This window comes from Melospiza georgiana, chromosome 2 (assembly GCF_028018845.1).
Source record: "Melospiza georgiana isolate bMelGeo1 chromosome 2, bMelGeo1.pri, whole genome shotgun sequence".
Lineage (NCBI taxonomy): Eukaryota > Metazoa > Chordata > Aves > Passeriformes > Passerellidae > Melospiza > Melospiza georgiana.
Genome location: NC_080431.1, coordinates 79,581,104 through 79,601,243, shown reverse-complemented (window position 1 = coordinate 79,601,243; position 20,140 = coordinate 79,581,104). Strand labels below are relative to the sequence as shown.

The 20,140-nt window shown below is 40.8% G+C and overlaps 1 protein-coding gene across 2 annotated transcripts in view; it reads right to left on the bottom strand.

Annotated features, from left to right (window-relative positions):
* Positions 1–2,552: 2,552 nt before the first annotated feature.
* The window catches only part of EPHB6 (EPH receptor B6), a 66,447-nt gene continuing 48,859 nt past the window's right edge, over positions 2,553–20,140 (bottom strand). For both annotated transcript variants that reach the window (XM_058045394.1, XM_058045393.1), the window contains exons 7-17: positions 13,910–14,034; positions 12,723–12,885; positions 11,846–11,960; positions 9,058–9,113; positions 8,823–8,942; positions 8,174–8,421; positions 7,065–7,280; positions 5,880–6,029; positions 5,541–5,734; positions 4,142–4,297; positions 2,553–3,107 (exon numbers count right to left, since the gene is read on the bottom strand). In XM_058045394.1, the coding sequence (XP_057901377.1) occupies positions 2,999–3,107; positions 4,142–4,297; positions 5,541–5,734; positions 5,880–6,029; positions 7,065–7,280; positions 8,174–8,421; positions 8,823–8,942; positions 9,058–9,113; positions 11,846–11,960; positions 12,723–12,885; positions 13,910–14,034 (1,652 nt within the window). In that variant the 3' untranslated portion in view covers positions 2,553–2,998. The remainder of the gene's footprint in view (positions 3,108–4,141; positions 4,298–5,540; positions 5,735–5,879; positions 6,030–7,064; positions 7,281–8,173; positions 8,422–8,822; positions 8,943–9,057; positions 9,114–11,845; positions 11,961–12,722; positions 12,886–13,909; positions 14,035–20,140) is intronic.

The following is a 20,140-nucleotide window of genomic DNA, read 5'->3' as shown; positions in this document are numbered from 1 at the left end:
TGCCTTAAGGTGAAGTTTCTTCCTGTTTCCAGACAGTGAAAAGTTGTTGTTCAAGCACAAAAGACATTCATCTTTGAAATATATTCTTTCTAGCTATAGGCATGATTCTTCTTAGCTTTCTTACAAATGCCTAACACACTTAAGAAGGTCTGTCCACTGATCCCTATGCATTTAGTTTATTCATTATTCTTGTACACTGCCTGTTGTAGAAATCTTATGGAGTGAAGGTGGGCAGTAACTTCTCCCATTGCTTCCTTGGCAAAACTCTGCGAGACATTTTCAGCACTGTTTCTCACTCTTCTGGTGAAGGGCAGATATTAGGTGCCTAGATGAGCCCACTGCTTTCCCTCCTCATTTCCATGCCTACCTGTTAGGATTGCAGGACATCCCAAATGACTGTGGAAACAGAATATAGAATTTCTGGTTTCAGATGATTAAGAAAAGTAGGATCAGGGTACTTCTAATGCTTTTGCCCCGACTGCCCTTCCTCCATGTTTGCACAGTTAAAGAGTGACATGATGGCAAATGATACAAGTTGCATTGCAACTTGAGAACCTTTGCATCCCAAACTGTGTAAGAGAATAACTGCCTGAAAACTGGGAACACACTGGGAATAAAGAGAATGGAGACACTTCTTACAGAAAATAGTTATCCATTTGCACTCAAATGTGATGCCAAGCCTGCTCCTTGTGCAGTTCTAAGTCTCATTGAACAGAATTCAGGCAAGGGTCCCATTTAATTTCCTATCACATGAAGAGAGCAAGAAAATGTTTTTCTGCGTATAAGTTTCTACTAGGCTGAAAAGAGGCCATAGAATTCTATCTAGATTGCTAATCTCTCCAGTAATCCTGGCCACTCAAGGCATGGAAAAGAAAGGCTGCCTAGTTTCCCCAAATGGCACACAAACTTCTAGAATATGCTCATATATGAAGATGCATACATGCACTGTTGTCCTCTGGTGAATATATATGGAAGGTGCTAGAGACCACAGATTCCCCTCAACATCTTGTGCTCAATATGCTTTCTGAGGAGGACAACACTTGTTCTGTCTCAGATGCCGTGGGTGGAGCTGACAGTCAGCATACATGTGACTGGATGTGTGAGTATTACAAGTTTCCAGAAACCCCTTAAAAAGCACAGACTGAGATTTTCTGGGTTGGACTCTAGACGGATGTGATTTGGGGTTTTTTTTTTTAATCTTCACACTCTCTTTGTACTGTCATGAATGTTTTATTCATGTTTCCTTTTATTGTTTTTGTATTGACTTTTTTATATCTTGAAAATGCGCTGCCGTTCTCTCTCTTCAGCTAAAAAAATTAAAATAACGTTACTCTAATGCTGCAGCAAAGAGTCTAAACTGCACTGGCTATTCCAGTGCAACTATTCTGGAGCACATCCCATCATATTATTGGACTTTTCAATCACTCTTAAATATGACTTCTTGGTCTTCAGTTGTTAGGTTGACTGGGGGAATCTTTAAATCCATACAGGAGTAGTATGTGAAGAAGTTGTGATATACTTGACAGCTAGAGAAATACATGAGGTTCATGTCTAGTCCACAGATGAGCACAGATCACAACAGATGGGGTTGTTTCCTCTCCAGACACACAGAGGGTATCATAACTGGGGTCTTGTTTACCTTGGCCATTTCCCTTCCTATGTGTTGATGAGGTAGACAAGTGTGTAGTTTTCCTCTCAAGTTCAACTTCATAAGGATAGATAGACAGATACAACCCCAAAGCTCTGCTCCTTGAAGCAGAGTTTCCCATAAACAGGTAATAGTCTACCTGAAGGGATACATAAACTCTGCCATTCTGGTCACTCTCATGTGCCTTGGGATCAACATTGTTGAATCCAAGAACACTGTTAGCCCTTTTTTAAGGACTGAAATGACTTATGGAACTGGTACTATTCCCTGATCACTCTTGACAAAACCTTGGAAAGAGTTTCATCTCACTCATTCCAACTGTCTTTTTGAAGTTGACTACTGCATGTCTGCATTTTCTTGAAAAAAAAAAAGAAATCAAACTGTCCCTAATGGCTAGGGTGAGAAAAAGAGGAAGTATTTTTCAGCAGCAAAGAGTTTCAGATTTTTGTCATTCTGTTTTTCATTGTATGGGGTTCAGAAGAAAGCAAAACCCAAGATCTGGGTACTCAGGATTTCCATATATAACAGGTTATGCCTTTCCTCACAAGAATGGGCTTGTGAGAACCAGAACCTGTTTGTTTCCCCCTTCACTTGCAGGTCTTGCAGGATGGATTCTAGGTATCATTGTTTATTCTCTTGCAGTCCCATAAATAGAGATGGGACTGTTCCTCACGTCAGCACAAAAGATTAGCAATTCCCATCATGGAGCATACCCAAGAACTGCACACGAAATAGCATTGAATTTCGATTCTTTACTCTGAACCTGAGTACCAGGTGACATCTGTTTTTGCTTACCACATGCTGTGCATTAGCTGGAACTTCAGTTCTGAACTGAGCTGGCACACCAAGTGATAGCCTGATGCTCATCTCCATCTGAGGAATAATCTTTCACACCACAATGGCATTCTTCTGAAAAAAAAAGCTAATTTTTTGTTGCCTTTATTATGTCTTTGCAGCTTTGCTGGGCTCTCAGCCATAAATAAAGCCTGCGGATGACTTTGTAAAGTTGTCAGATACCTTTCGTTGGCAGACAATAGGCAATAGGTGCTTGTGATCTGTCCAAGCCATTATTTCATCTCCACCCTCTGTTATTACAACCTTCCCTCCCCAAACCCATTCCCAATGTATGACATCAGCCACATGTAATTGTCACCAGTCATTCAGTTCTGCTTTCAAATCACAGCAAGGCTTGGTTTTTGTTCATGGAACAGGACACGTGGTGTGCACTCTCTGGGTGCATTAAGTCTTCAAGTAGCATACTGACATATTTTCCTTACATTGAAAATCGCTCTGAATTCCCCCAGGACCTTTCCAGAGTCTGAGAGTAGTGGAATGAGGATGATGTAAACATCACACTTCAACTGGTTCAAGTTGATTCAAATGGACTCGCATGAGCTGGATGCTGTTTAGAATCTTCTTCTGGTGACCAACGAGGGTGATTCCAATACGCTGGATATCTCTGCAAAGGAACAGAGGACACAGAAGTTGTTAAAATGAACTGCTTGTTCTGAACAGTCTCAGTCTATTTTGCTGTAGATGCAAATAAATGTGGATGGATATGTGCGTGTGTCTATCTGTGTCTGAGAAACAGCTGACGAGGTTTCTGCTTTTGCTTGAAAAATGTGTGTGGGTGGAGGGGGTGTTGGCAGAACTTGGTAGGTACAAAAGGAAGCAGTGAAACTGGGCCACAAAAAAGAATCAGAAGGCTGATCTCATACAGAAAAAAAGAGAGCTGGAGTTGTTCAGTTAGAAGAGAAGGCTCCAGAAAGAACTTTCTCAATCAATATATAAAGGGGTCTTACAAGAAAGATGGACAATGACTTCTTACTAGGTGCTGTAGTGACAGGACAAGGGGCAGAAGTTTGAAACCGTTGAAAGAGAGCAGGTTTAGACTGGAAATAAGGAAGGGTGGTGGGACACAGAAACAGGTTGCCAGGAGAAGTTGTGGATGTCTCATCCCTGTAAACATTCAAGGTCAGGTTTGACAGTGCTGTGAGTAACATCATCTAGTTAAATGTGTCCCTGCTTATGGCAGGGGTGTTGGACTAGAGGATCTTTAAAAGTCCCTTCCAACTCAAACCATTATGTGATTCCAAGAATGTTTGTTTTCCTGGATCCTGTTTTTTACATAACACTTCAACACAGTATATGGTGTGGCTGGTTCTACACATCTGCTTAAAAGTGGTTGTTATTATCAGTGCTAGCTGTCATGAACACTGATATAAACAGGCTCTCTGCAACACTGACAATACATCTTCTGATGCACACTGGATCAGAATTGCTACTCACAGATACAGGTTACAAGTGTATCACAGCATGGGTGCCGTCCAGAGACCCTAGTAATATGCAAGCAACAGTAGCTACTTTGCTTTGGCTTCCCTCTCCTTTTCCATGTGTATGTATTTTCCATATAGCAAATTTCTCAGACTGCTTTCACTTTCTGCATGGAAAACTTAGTGTCTGGTATTTGCTGTTCCCTGCTCTGTTACTTACTCGAGAGTCATGCGTGATATGACATCAAATGTAGCCAGACCGGCCTGGTCAAAATTCTCCTTGTAGCGACCCATCTTGATAGCATCCAACCACTCGTGGGCATTGCTAAGGGAAGGGAAATCTGGAGGACAGTTGCTCAGGAGAGGCTGAGATGGTCTGCAAAAGAGGCAGGTTCTAAAACCCAAGTTATCAGCATCAGCTGAGCACACTAGTAAAATAAGAATGATGAGAGGGAGAGAATGCAGCCTCCGAAGAGGACAGAATGAAGAATAATATTTGTTCTTCGTGCCCTGGTTCCTGAAGTCCCACTTTGATGTGCTGTTTTTAGACTTCCAGTGTCCCTTTTTCTGCCTGAAAACAATCAACCAACCCAAGAAATTGATTCTCCCTTCCCATTGCCTGTATTTTCTCAGACACGTTCTCTTCTTGTTGCCCAAGATCCTTCCACATTTTCTTGGTCTAGACCTATTAGCTGGGCAATGAACTGCAGTGAGGAGGTTTCTGAAAGAGACCTTATATACCTTTTCACTTTTGTGACTAGGTCTCTCTCTCCTAAATGTTTTCTTTTGGTCAGATAGTGACCTATGACCCAATGAGTGCGTTATTTCAGCTCCAACACCCATCAGATAAAAGACTTGCACTAAAAGGCAGAAGAGATTACTGTTTACATATGGTATTTGCTCTTTTCCTCATCATCTGAACTTGACCCAGAGCTTTAACACTCTTTAGGTGCTGCTTTTGGTAAACTGGGCATCACTAGATACTTTTCCCCTTCCCCAGCTGTGGAGTGCATTCCACTGATACAAGATTTATAATCACAGGGAAAACCCCTCCAGGCCAGCAGGATGTAATTTCGTCATCAGCCCAGCAGGCAACTAACCTTGGCACCATTTATCCCTCCAGAGACTTCTTCTTTGCTGACCTCCTGCCTCTTGTTCCATCAGACCGCAAAATGCAGTTGGGAAAATATGGGATGTAAGCTGCAGTTCTAATTATTCCCACGTAGAGACTTCCTTCCCTCCCTCCTTAGGCTAAGGTCTTCTTTTCCTTCATCATCTCTTGTGCTCACATAATATGGTGTGATTGCAGAATATCTCGTGCTGCTGCACCCAGATGTGTCCCTCCCTTCATTCCCTATGATCCCTCAGTCACTCAATCTCAGTGCAACTCATCGAGATTTTTCTCCTGTCATATTCAGTGCTCAGAGCTCCCCATTAACTGAATCAGGATATACAGTTCTTCCAACCTGCTTCCTCTCTTTTTTTCCACTTCCTGTTTGTTCCCAATCTCAAATGACTGGGTTAGGAAAAAATGATATAGCCTGATTTCTGGCTTTCCTTTCCTCATGATGCCTACTGAGAGACAAGTCCTGTTATTTTGCATTAAATCCCCATCTCACCTGCTGGTCCCAGTGCCAACGGCTTTGAGGGCCGATGGCTTGCGAATCATTTTATCCAGGGCACTGACTATTTGCTCAAATTTGGGTCTCTGGACCCTCTCCTTCTGCCAGCAGTCAAGCATCAGCAGGTGCAAAACAGTTGGACAGTCTGGGGGTGGTGGCAAGCGATAATCCTGGTCAATGGCATTAATTACCTGCAGGAAAAGAACAAAGCTTTATCACAACTGGGAAAATAAAAAACAAAAGAGCTTCAATAATTCAGTGTGTGTGCCTTTCTTCTGCTTGAACTGATACAGGACAGGCAGGCAGAAGTAAATCCTCACCACTTCCAAAACTTACATCCTGATTGGACATATCCCAGTAAGGCCTCTCACCGTAGGACATCACCTCCCACATGACAATGCCATAGCTCCAGACATCACTGGAGGAGGTGAACTTGCGGTACTGGATGGCTTCAGGGGCAGTCCAGCGGATGGGGATTTTGCAGCCCTGGCAAGCAGACAGAAAGCAAAGAATGTATTGAGATAAGGACTGCTTGTGAAAACAACATCACTGAAACAATCAGATGTTAGCAGCACAACACAGCCTGGAGCACGGAGTGACAGTTCCATTGATTTGGTCTTGGAAACATTGCTGGTTTTAATTCATACAATGTTCAAGGTTTCCACCTTGTTTTGCTGACAAGTGTAAATGAAAAGAGAGAATCATGTCTCCATGATGCTACAAATCCCATGATTTTATACTTTCACAGCTTTACTTCACAGCATTTGAAAGCGGCATATAGCAGAATCCTCCTGAGTCACAATCATTTGGAAATCTAAAACCGTTTAAATAATGCCAAACTGCAGCACTTAGGGACAGATACACTGAGTAGCTAGCATTAACTCATTTCCCTTTCCATCTTGACCTCTCTAACTGCAGGTATGACCTGTAAGATTAAATACCATTCAGGTGCTGGGTCTTCAAAATGCACAGATCTAAAAATTGTTTCACTTTTCAGTGACTGAATTCTTCATCCCCTTCTTTTTCAATCCACCTGCTATACTCCCACACTTTTTGTAGTATGTGTGAGAGGTGTCACAACTTCATAGGCAATAAGCTCATTTGATGGTTGGTTGTAAGCCCATAAATACACTAAGGTCATTTATCTTTTCTGTAGGAAAAAGCCCAACTCTTTCTTCAAAGAGTGGCAGTATGGGATTGTAATCTCTCCTTCGGTCCTTTATCCTTCCTATAAAAAGCTAATGAAAGGGGGAAGATAATAGCTACATCAGGCTGTGAGGTTTGACCTATTCACCATCAGGCCACAAAGAACAGCACCGAGACTTTACATGGCAGAGTGGCTCAGGTACTCAGTTATTTTCCATTTTTACTGCTTTAGAACAAATAGCCCACAAGACAGAAGGCTCTACTCCATGCTTCTCTATGGTCTTAAGACGGAATTAAGAGGGTACACCAAACCAAGGAGGAACACAGGAAAAATTCTGTGAGCACTACACAACTCCCACCACAGCAGTGACTCACCAGACCCCCCGTGTAGGTGGGATTGGAAGCATCATCCTCCAGGAAGCGGGACAACCCAAAGTCTGACACCTTGCACACCAGGTTACTGTTGACCAGGATGTTTCGTGCTGCCAGGTCACGATGCACGTAGTTCATGTCTGACAGGTAGCGCATGCCGGCTGCAATCCCCCGCAGCATTCCCACCAGCTGCAGCACACTGAACTGCCCTTCCTTCTGCTGCAAGGCACGAGGCAAACACAGGCTCTCATGGCCACAGAACATCAAGCCAACAGGGGAGAGTAACAAAGAGCAAGGTAACAATGTGGATGTATAAAATTAGAGAACACACAATCTTAATTTCAGCCCAAATCTGCAGGTTCAAGGACAACACATAACAAAGGAGGGTGGGCTTAAAGCAATGAACCTCAAATAAAATCAGACATTGGTGAACGAACTTCTCCTGAAGACAAACTTCCTCTTTGGGCCACATCCCCCTTCAGCATCCTACACCTAACCTCACTAAGATGGCTAAATGAATGTGTGCAGACAAATCTGCTTGTACTAAGATCTTTACAACGGTCTCTATGCAGCTTTACTCAATGTGCTATTCAAATTGTACCTGCCAAAGCATTTCTGGCTGAATGAACACATGAATCAATAAAAAGGAGAACTGAAGCAGCTATACTACATAGATTGTCCGTATTTGTGTTTCATTACTAGAAAACTTGAAATCCAAAAATAACTGCAAGTTTCATTACTTCATCACAATGTTAAAACTAGAAAATATTCTGTGAAATAAAGTCTGAAAAATGTTATTACAAAGGAAAAATTTGGAACATGTACATAAGCAACTGAAAGGGTGTGTACAAAGATTTGGCACTGTTTACATTAATTATTGAAGAAGTCTGAAATACTGAAATTTTATATGGTTGTTGAGCCCTTGGAGTATTTTCACCATGTTGCTCTGAAACCACTTACTGTGGCTATTTCCTATAATTTCTATTGCACCTGAAGAGGGCAACTGAGGACTTAGGGAGACAGGAGTGAAGAAGGACAGGCAAAATGATCAGGTCTGAGACTAGCACACAGCAAGATGAAGAGGTTAGTGGTTGTGGGAGACTCTGTGGTACCCTGAGGAAGGAATCCAGCGATCCGTTCTCCATGAACTCTGTGACAATCATGACTGGTCGGCTCTTGGTGACCACCCCCTCCAGGTGGATGACATTGGGATGCTCAAACTGCCCCATGATGCTGGCCTCGCTCAGGAACTCCCGCCGCTGCTCCTCTGTGTAACCTGACTTCAAGGTCTTAATAGCTACCATGTATTCACGCTTCCCTGGGTGTTTCAGGCGCCCAAAGCACACCTCTCCAAACTCTCCTGTCAGGGAGGGAAGAAACACACCTCAAGTAAGGAAACACAGCAATGGATTTTAGTCAGATGTACTAAAGCATTCTACTGTGGATGACTTTGGGCAATGCATACAAATGAGGTTATGGGGCTCTTTAGATTAAGTCAAAATTTTTGGTGAAGGTTGGAGACCACTACATCTTTGGTGTTCAAATGAGGAGTTTTGAGTCTTCAAAGGGTGTTTTCAATTTGGCTTCGAGCCAGCATCTAAGAGTTAGTATGTTAAAATGAATTTTGGTAAAAATGAAGGTTTAGATATCCTGAGACACTTGATGTACCATGGATCCATGGGTCCACTTCAGGCCAGTACTGTGCCAGGACTCAAGGTGAACAAGAAGGCACTTCAAACACTCTGCAGATTCTCACACTACCTGATCCAATGACCTCCTCAATCTTGATGAGGGACACATCAATCTCCTTGGCAAATTCTCGAATGGCTTCATTGGGATCTTCATAGGTTGAAGGATCAATGTAGTACTTCACTCCAAGTCCTGCAGTGGGGGAAACAGCCCAAAACATAACCAGAATCAAACCCTGAGACACACAGGTATTAATGAGTCCTAGAAAGAGACAGGCCCTTGCCATCTGTTGCTCAAACACACTTACCTCGTGCACCAATATACTGCTGCAGGCGGTCTGTGTATGGGGTCTCTCGCCTTTTACTGCAGGACACAAAGGAAAGGAAAGTCAAAACACACACAAGAGTCTCTCATCAGATGCTGGGGTAGGCTTCTCAGTGCAAGACTCAGAGAATCCTTCAAATTAGGGGTAGAAGACAGATATTAAGATCCTGCCCATCTCCTGGTAACCAGTGCATGCTTGCTTTCTATGTGGTGGCTTTTACACCACTGTTGGCACCCGGACATTAGAAATGACAAATGATAGGGCTTTCAACACTATCCTGAAAAAGAATATTACAGTTTAACTTTACTGCCTTGGAAGTTTTATTGCTATTCAGGCTAAATTTGCATTTTAATTTAATTTAATTACAACAAATTATTCTTCTCAATTATAATGTATGCCTTCTTCTGTGATGCCTTTTAAGTTCTTCAAAAACATTCTAAGAGCCATTTACTCTATGTATAGATCTCCCCCAATTATTTTTCCTCCTGGCTTTGTTTAACAGCATTTACTTTGGCCATTCTATTCGTAAGTATGGTACCCAAACAAACCACACAGACCCAAACAGATGGAAATCTGTTCCTTGATGTGACTTTTGCATGTGCAGGTCAAAACAGGTATGGTCTTTATTATTGTACGTTTATTGCATATATGCATCTAATTTCCAGTAAGCACAGATCCTTCTCAGCACAGGCATTTATCAGATTTCATTCTCCTTCTGAATGTGTATGATTCAATCATTTATTTCCCACAAAATCTAATTATTTTAGAAGTTTTATTCTATTCTTTGTTTGCACTAAATCTATTTGCCATTTTCAAGCTACTTCCTTTGTTCCAAGCAGTGTTCATTTAAAAAAATAAGTATGTTTCATGCTAGTTTCCAATCATCCTATTAATTAGACCAGACTGTAAATCAAACCCTACAGTATCCTGCAGTATCCCTGCTGTCTGCATGGATTTGTGTCAACTCATGTTTTGCTGTTTCAGCATGAGACCTTTTAGCTGCTGATTCAATTAGCATTTGAAGGCAAAGTATCATGAAACATTATGTTACTTTTCTTTATGAACATAAGTAATTCTGACATTCTAACAGCTAACTGTATTATTCTTACTTGTCAGACTTATCTCTTTAAATTCTGCTTTCAAATCCACAGACAGCTTTAACGTCAAAATTTTTTCTCTTGTGCAAAGAAATCAGCTTTGCTGGGAGCCTATACCTAAGAGCTCTAATTCTGTTGTTGAACTGGAAAGTCAGGTCTACAATAATGTTTTTTATAGATTATCTAACAAATTAATTGTTTTCCATATAAAAAGCCAACAAAGCAATTAGCCAAAATAGACATTTCACAGTGCATATTGCCTGAAAAATGTGTACCAACAATTTACAAAAACAAGTTAAAGTCTTAGCATTTGACTCTAGATATGTTCGACCTTTTAAGGAACTACTCATTTCATCTGGCGTTCTTCATTTTCTGCATCTTCAAACTTTTCTTATCAAGGACAAATTTAAAATAGAAATTTAGTATCTCCACTTCTTCTGAAAAGCTGTCTATTAACTGTACATAATTCTTTAAGTATAAATGAATGTATTTTTTATGATGTTTCCTCATATGTATATTTACAAATGCCATTAATGTCTTTCCCCAACACAGTTTTGGTAATATTAACTGATTCTGGGTTTTGTTTATTTTTTTAGAAAAATATATGCTTTATTGAGTTGCGCACATAATATCACATTTCCAGCTGGAACAAGAAATTGTATTTTTAACAGTTCAAAGTAACAAAAGGAAGCAACATTTAAAATATAACAATATGTGATAATTCTTTTCTTTCCAGAAAGAAAAATATTAAAAGAGAATATACAAAAGAGGAGAAAACAAATGTAGAAAAGAGAATAGAACAAAAAAGAAATAATTAAAACTAGACTTCACTTTCTAAAGTTAAGTAGTTTATACATTTTTTTTTTAGGTCAGCAGAAAAAGCTAAAAAGTCCCTCTTGTGAAGAGGCACAGTAGAGCAAAGACACAGAAATCCATTACTGACAATCTAGGGGATTAAGTTCAAACCTCAGTAAATTCAAGGAGCGGGTAATGACTGTTTCTTTTCTTCAAATAACAAAACCCCCATTGTTTACTTTTGTACCTCTATAAAAATAGCAACCCTCACCTTTTTCTCTTTAAAATTTCTGTCCTTTTTCTTTTTTTTTTTCTGTAACAGATTATCTCGACAATCTTTTATATGCCCTTTATTCTTTTCAAAATGGAAAGTGGTATTTGCTTTCTTTAACCTGCATTTTATGAGCTAGTGTTCCATGGGGTTGAATAGATTTTATTCTTCAGCAAATGAGCCCTTGTGTTTTGGTCCTTGGTGAAAGGGTATTTATCACCTTCTAAATAACTGGATATGCATACTTATTCCACCAGTCCTTCTCCACTACATTGTTTCATTCTCCACTGGCTTGCCTAAATTGCAATTTACAGTCCCTCCTTCACAGTGATGCATTTAAGTACCTTCTGAGTAACAGCTTTGAAATGCTTTCCTTGTGTTCATATTGCTAACTAGCCAAATATCAGCTAAGTACATGAGTGGTTTACCAAAGGAGAGGCTGGTCAGATAGGAGTAATGGGGCAGGATCTTTCCTTAATTAGAGAATGGCATCTCAAGGGCATCTGGATAAATGCAGATCAGGCTGTTTCCCTTGGGACGGGGTTATGTTGCAGGGATAAGGAAGTTCCACTGTCTGAAGTGCACATGAGCAGGTCAAGGAATTCACCTCTTGAAGATGATGGCAAGGATGGCAATGGCAGCAATTACCAAGAAGGCCAGACCCCCGAGCGCTGAGCCCACGATCAGCGGCAGTCGGTCCTGCACCATCTCCGAGCGCTCCCCTGCCAAGGAAGACACACACACACGGATGCAGAGGACAGGAACTGTGCAGCTTCCCTTCTGCTCACTGAGATCTCTCCCATAATCCAGCACTACCAGCCCTTTGCTCCCCAGTCACTGTGCTTCTCCAGCACCTTCTTTCCTACATCTGAAAAGCCAGTGTTCCCTCTAAATCCACTTCCTTTCTCTTCCCTGGTCCACTGACAGCTGACAAGCCACTAAAGAACAGGTTAGCTCTACACCTGGGCTGTATCCCACTGTCCCCTCTTAATGTAGCTTGCCAATACCTTTGATCCATACCAAAAGGATGGTGATCCTGCTGGAAGGCAAGTTCCTGCACATATACCTGTGTCCAATCCACCTTTGCGTCCTCTGTCCCACCTGTCTTTTAGACATTCTCAGAGTTTTCAGCTGTAAGATGTCCCCATGACAGCTGAGGGCCAAACTACAGCAGTATATAGTGCTATGTACTGCCACATCTCCCTAAAGAGATTTTTACTGGCACATGGCACCTGCTGGTCAGAAGCACAGAGGCAACAAAGAGCAGGGCTGGGGAGTATGGCAGTAGCATAAACAATACCCTCTGACAACATGAAGCTCCTCTGAGTGAACAAATCTACATATCCAAATTATTATAAACAGAAATACAAGTTGAGTAGGAGTGTCTGGTAGCAGTCCTCCAGGGGATAATACACTCCAGGGACACAGACAAGTGGAAGGTGATCATGTGCAGACCTGAAATGGCACAAAAAGGCAGCACTTACCTCCTGTTAAAGTCTGGAAATACATCTTCCCACTGTAAGGGCCGTAGCCGACTGCTGTCCTAGCGCGCACTTGGAAGGCATAGATCTTCCCTGGGCTCAGACTTGATATCGTGGCCATGTTGGTCTCACTAGTTAAGGTCAAGGAATTATCCTCATCTTCCGCCTGTGAATGTCAATGACCAAAAAGGAATGTGAAACTTCTGCCTACACTGCTCACTCTCCTCATCAAGGCATGACAGTTTCCATGTCAACCCAATATTCTTTGAACCTTTACAGAGCCTCCCAACAACAGCTGCTATTCCAGACCTTACTTCCTCTCACACTACTCATTCCTCACTGCTGCTTTTCATTCCCCCAGGCCTGGGCTTCCCACAAAGCTCTGCTAAAGACTCTCAATCTAAACAAAAATGAAAGACAAAACTTTGTCCTATGGTTCACTTTCTATAAACTCCAAACTCGTGTACTCCCCCAGGAGAATTCAGAGCAAGAACACATGTAAAGCTGTATCCAGGAAGCTGCTATACACATCATCACAAATAGCAGTTCTTTTTGCCACTAAAAAATAGTAGCCCTGCAAAATCCTGCAGAAGTATTTCTGTGAAAGACCAGTAATATGGAATGGGAGTTTCTCTGAACAGCCCCACATATCTCTTCCCCTCAAGTCAGATGGATTAGGAGTGACAAGACATGAGAATGGAGGATAAATTTGTATTTGCCACCCTGTAATTCCAGCACACAAAGAGGTATTTGCCACTTAGCCAATGAAAGAGGGCATTTCTTCTCATAAAATTTCTTAGAGATGTCTGTCCAGGCATAAATGAGGACACAGGACTTCTCTTCATAAATGAATGACAGATTTGCAGTGAATTCAATTCCAGTAAATATATTTAGAAACTTCAGCTCCTTTCACTGTTATCAGTGTCAGCTGATACTAAACTTAATGTTAGCTGCAGCTTTTAAGCTTAAACAAGCATCTTCTTTTTCCTTAAAATCTGTCTTGTCCCTAGATGTTTCCAAGTTGGGAAATGCAGATGGACCGATGCCAGAAGACATGTATATCACAAACTTCTGGTATTGCTAGTTTGTTCCTTCCTCATAACTGAAACTTTTTTTTCCCCCACCTTGTTCATTCTGATGCAGGGGTGCATCACCCAGACAGAAAGTGCTCAGTGTCCCTTTTTGCTCACCTTGTCAAAGTAGCGTAGCTGGTAATCCAGGATGACCCCATTGGGCTGGTCTGGCTGAGGCCACGACAGTGTGATGCTGTTGGTAGTACGACTCACCTGATGCATCATAGGCACAGCAGAGGGGACTGGAATAAAAGACAAAAAGGAGAGATTGCAAAGGGATAAGCTTAAAAATGAGCTGTATTTGAACAGTCCTTAGGATGAGTTATTAACTTAGGCCAGCTCTTCCCTTAATTTTCCTTAATTTGCATTATGAAATACTTTGTAAAATAACCAGAAGAAACCCAGGCACAATATTACTCCGCTGGGGGATACAGTCATTGACAACTCAAGACTGAAAGGAAGTGAAGAAATCTACATCCAACTGATCACACAGCACAGGAGTTAAGAAATTATCTATATATTAGCTGGAATATAATTCTGATCTTCAAATGTGCAATTTATATGTGCAAGATGAGAAGGTGCTCCATGCCACTACCTTAAGATCACGCCTGGACAAAGAATACAACAGTGGTCAAAACAAATGCAGAGCACATTACTTCTCTTCTGCTCCTCCCCCAGACTGTAATTCTTTTCCTGGGGGAAAAAAATCAAGTATAGGCTACCAGAGTAATGGAGGCCTTGTATATGAAACATGTATATGTATATGTTTCATATATATAAATGGAAAATCTAAAGAATGGAAATCCACTTCTACCAAAATCATCCATGAACCCAGCTGCACACACATGCACACCCTCTAGGTTCATACAAAAGCTAAGAGTGTATGAGTTTCATCCTGGGAAGAGATTTCCAAGCAAAACTTTCAGGACAATTTCAGAGGATCCAGCTCTTTTTCCACAAAGCTCTTCTCAAGTTTTGCTTTCTCTCTGCAAAGAAAACGTCACGCTGCCAAGAAACCTACAGGTAGGCAGCTAGGGTATCCTCATTTTCCTAATGGATGCAACATTTTCAGCAACATTTAAATTCTCCAGAAAAAGCATGCAATGAAAAGTTGCCACTAAACCCCACTGGTTTTAGAAAATAGACATAAACTTCCTTGATGTGAAGAATGAAGCAGAGACATTTGGCAAATGATCAAAACCTGCAGAATATAATTTTCTTCCCTCATTAATCGTGAAAAAGATAAAAGGATTGTTTTTAATAACAAGATAAAATTATTCTGAAAAGCATATTTCAGATGGGCTTCAAACAGCTCAGGCAAGTGGGAACTAATTTAAAAATGTAAATGAAACAAAGTAAGAGTCTAAGCAATAAAATACTTTCACTCCTTGTTACTCCTTTTACTTTCTACCATTGCTCATCCTTCAAACAAGATTACACAACAACCTCACCTGCCAATGAGGATGTTGTGACAAGAATGGAAGAGAGCAACAATTAACCAAGACCATATGTAGCATTTAAAATGCAAATGAATAATACTGTACTGAAATGTCAGGAGGTAACTGGTCAGCTAACATTTGACCAAGACAGATTCTGCTACATTTAATGTTCCCCCTAAAGTTTAACTTTCTTCCACTGAGACACAAAGCAAACACTCAGGAGAGGTGCAAACCTAAATGCAGAGCTACCTTGCCAGGTAACAGTCTACTTCCTTCTAAGATTTCACAGAATGATCAGAGTTAAATCTCCCCACAATTCCTCTCCTGCCCAGCTCTAATAGTTATTCTTCTCTTGCTTCTCATTTCTCCCCGATCCCCAAGTTTCCCCCTACCTGGAAGAATTAGTCAACAAAGAAATAACAAAAACATCACTCAAGTGTATCTCTTGACCATTTGCCACAGCATTCTAGAAAGTTCCTATTATCCAGATATGTCCATCACTTAGGGTAATCAGATGGTGGCAGGGGGGAGGCAACCAGGAAACTGCAGTCTGTTGTATTAAAAATAGTAATTTTAGTGATTTGCACCTAATAAGCAGACACTATTTAGAGCAAAAGCCATTAAAACCTCTCAGAAATAAAACCAGCTATGAATCACTGAAAGGCAGATTGCCTTTAATCTGCCTCTCTGAGACATAGTTTAGATTTTGATACATGTGTGCCTCTCTTTTAAGGACCTAAAAATTATGAAACACTGACCAGGGAGCTCTTCCATCGCTTGAATGAAAAGAAATAGCAAGATTTCTCTTTTGAAAGTTTCCTACTAACATGGTTTGAATATCAATGCTAAGGTGATGTGCAAGGCAAACATAATTGTTGGTGGAGTAAGTACATATTTCCTGTCAGAAGTTATTCTCTGAGTGTTAATACATTAGGAAATATACAGTTCAAGATTTTATGTCTATAGACATTCAAAATTCCACAGAAGTGCTGGGTGAGTATTTTCCCTTGTTTCCATGACAACTTTTAAAAATGTTTATAACAGTACTTGGCTTTCAAAACTTTCTTTTGTATACACAAATGTGTCCAGGTCTATATTGATTTGTCAGTTTTATTCTTTTCTTTTTACATGAGGTTTATAGACATAGATATGTTAGGTCCCTGTCTAATGGCAGCTGAAATCACAGTGCCTGATTCAATCCAATCTGGACAGTTGGACTAGATGACCACTATAGGTTCATTTCCAACTATTCTATTCTATTCTATTCTATTCTATTCTATTCTATTCTATTCTATTCTATTCTATTCTATTCTATTCTAAGCAAAAATATGCTATGAGATCAGATCTTTAATTAAGATTGAAAAAGCAGTTGTCATTGTATGCAATTTAAATAATAGCAAATGTATGGAAAATTCTTGCCCACATAAACCCAGCTAAGCTGCAAAGAAATCCAAACACCAGTTAAGTACAACTCCCATAGTTAAGTACAACTCCAACTCTTCTATATTTTGTGGGCTGTCAGTTGCAGGACAAATTTTTTCCTGGCAGCAGACACGTGCCTGCAAGACTAAAAATCTATCTCAATCAACAGACAGGTAAGTTAGGAATGTGAAGGAAGTGCAGACTCATCTAACAACACATGACAATCCCCACTTCTGCAGAGAACAGCCAAGTGCCATTCTCAGCAGACCATGAGCATTTCTGGCATGTGACATTCAGCCCATATTACATTCCATGAAGATACTTAGAGCCAATGTGACCCCTTGTGGTTCTGCCTGGAGGAGTCCCATGGGATAATGCCCTGGAGGGAACAGTGGCTCAAAAAAACTAGCTCATGTGCAAGGATCACCTCTTCCAGGTGCAAAAGCACTCCATCCCAACAAGCACAAATTCAGGCAAAAAATGCCAACAGGCCTGCATGTTTGAACAAGGAGCTACTACCTAAACTCAGACACAGAAAGGAAGTACACGGAGGGTGGAAGCACAGACAGGTAGCCTGAGAGGAACATAGAGGCACTGTCCAAACACGTAGACACATGGCTAGGAAAGCCAGAGCCCACCTGGAATCACATCTGGCTCTCTATGTCAAAAGCAAGAAGGGTTTCTCTTTAAGTGCAGAGCTGGTTGAAGAAAGAGGGCAAATGTGGACCAGCTGCTGGGTGGTGCAGGGTCCTGGTGATCAGTCTTTACCAGCAAGTCTTGCCTTTAGGAACACCAGGTTGTGCAGACCTTGGGGAAGTCTGCAGCTGGGAAGATCTTCCTCATGCCAGATCAGGTGACTGAGTATTTAGGCAAACTACTGCATTCCATGGACCCTGATGGGATGCATCCTTTGGGCTGATATTATTTCGAGAGCACTCTTGATAATCTTAGAATCATCTTTGTGACTGTGAGAGGTGCCTGAGGCCTAGTGGAAAAGAGATGTCACTCCTCTCCTCAGTAAGGGAAGGACAGAGGATACAGGGATATGCAGGCAGCTAAGCTCCACCTTCACCCAAAGGGGTTGTTGAGTCTCCAACCTTGGCAATATTCAAAGGTGTTCTGGGTGTGGTCAGGGGCAATTGGCTTGAGATGACCCTGATGAACAGACAGGTTGGAGAGTATGCTCTCCAGAGGTATCTTCCATGCTTAACCATTTTCTGATTCTGAGGAGTCCTTCATTTAGCAGTACTGACTGGATACCCGTGGAGTACAAGAGGAGATCAGACACCTGGCTCATGGGTCATCACTCCACCAGCATTTAAACTAAATCCTGCCAAGACCTGTGTGTTACATCTGTGTTATTTATGTGTTTTCTTCCCCTTCCATCTTGCCCCACAATCTTCTGAAGTCATATGGTTTGATCAACCTCAGCTAGGCCTCTAATGTTCACTAACATGTCTCTACAGTCTCTTATAGATATTTCACTTTTGTTACCTCTTCAGGTATCCTATTCTTCTCATATTCCAAGCAGATGACATGAAGACCCTAGCTTTGTTTATAGCTTTGTCCAGTTTCCCAAACTTCATCTTCTAGGAAGATCAGTCTGAATGCAGCATGGAAATTCCCTTCTTGATGTGTTTATTATCTTATCCTTATTTTGAAAAGGCCCTACATTTTTCCACACATTTCAATTCAGTTCTGGTCCTTTCTCTAAATACCCAAAATCCTTTAAAAGTATCTTGGATTGTCTTCTGTCATAACCTTGTACTTTTGCTCCCTATGGATGAAGAGTGCTTTAAAAGGGCAAATCAGTCAGTTATTTTAACTTCCCTTCCCTCTCTTATTATTAGTTTTTGTATATGCATTCCATTCATGCTTAATAAAAAGGAAAATAGCCTTCATGACACAAGGTGCCATGTTTTACTTTGTATTTTATATTTCTACTTGCTCGAAAGATTTCTGACTTCATTTGAACAGTAAGTGAAACCTGAATTTTGAAAACAAGCCCTTTCGTTCTCTGCTCATGCTGCAGAGACTGAGAATAGTAGAGAGAGAAACTGGAATAGTTCGTTTTTGTGGAGTGACCATAGAAACCATTATTAATTCCCAGTCGTAGGTGGGCAAATCTATTAAAGATGGGTAAATTGAAAAATGTCATTAATGTCACTAAGGGAAAAATTAAAACTTAAAAAACTATTTTTGCTCTTCCTATCTGAACAGAAAACAAAAGGCTGAATTCTTTGGGAACTTTGGAGAGTGCTCCAGGTTGGCAATTAGATCATAAATAAACAAACAGCGCATTTGAAAAACGACGCATTTCATTCAGAGGACAATGAACACTCACACTCCACTTGCTGTACCTGCTGGCTTTATCTTGGCAAAACACAACAGCATGTAGCTTTTGTCAGCTCTCTTCTTATTTCTCTCTCATTTTGAACTAGAAAATGCCTTGCCTTTGTCCCTGATTTTGCCAACTAAGTCTACTGTACTCTTTTGGCTCTGTCTGGAAAAGCAAACATCTTCAAGCAATTCATCATTTCTCTTCACAATCTCATAATCATACTTGGCATTTAATTCCTTTCCCCTTCCCACACCATTTCATGTGAAAATCTTCTGTCACGTCCTCTTAAACTTCCTGACACTACCCAAAAGTGTCCTTGTCCCCATTCATCCTCTTACACAAGCCTTCAGACTGTCTAGGACTCATTTCTGCAGCGCTACAGATTTTTGGTATAGCCAGGTCCCACTGCTCTGATTTCCACTGATGCAGAAGGCTGCTACATATATTTTCACAGGTACAAGGCAACCTGGTCAAATAACCTTTCTATTCACATACCTCTACTAGCTCTCAGAATGTGCGGACTCAGCTAAAAACCCCAATACACTTGCTTTTAAAAGTCTGCATTGATTTGTTCCAACATTTAAATCTCTGCTGCCTTTCTTTTTTCCTCTTCTTTCTAGGAATGTAAGAACTGCCTGAACGAATAAGTTTAGTAGCATTTCTCTGGCAACAGACATTACTACATGCTTCAGTGAAATTTGCAGGGAAAAAGTGGTAGTTACAGGTAGTTACAGCTGTGCATAGAATAAGTTTTTTCACAGTCCTTTAAATGAAAACCTGACTTTTGTCCTTAGACATGAGAAGAGATATTTGTTTACCCTGATAAGTACACTTGAAAATGTTAAAATACTGAATAAAAGATTAGTCTGTTTTATTTTTTGTGATAATATGGTAGGAGTTTACGTTCTTTGCATTTTTGTGTGTCAGGTTCACACCTGTGATAAAGTATAACTTCATTAGAATTACATAATTGCCTTTCATCATGTGGTTCCTGATATCTGGAAAAGCCTTCCAACATCTCTCTGTACTTCCTGACATTTATTTAGGTATTCACCCTCAGCACTTCAAACCTGAGCTGAAAGCAATTCCCTTCTCTTGTCTCATCTCTTCACAGTTCTTCCGGTGATTAGCATATCATATTTGCAT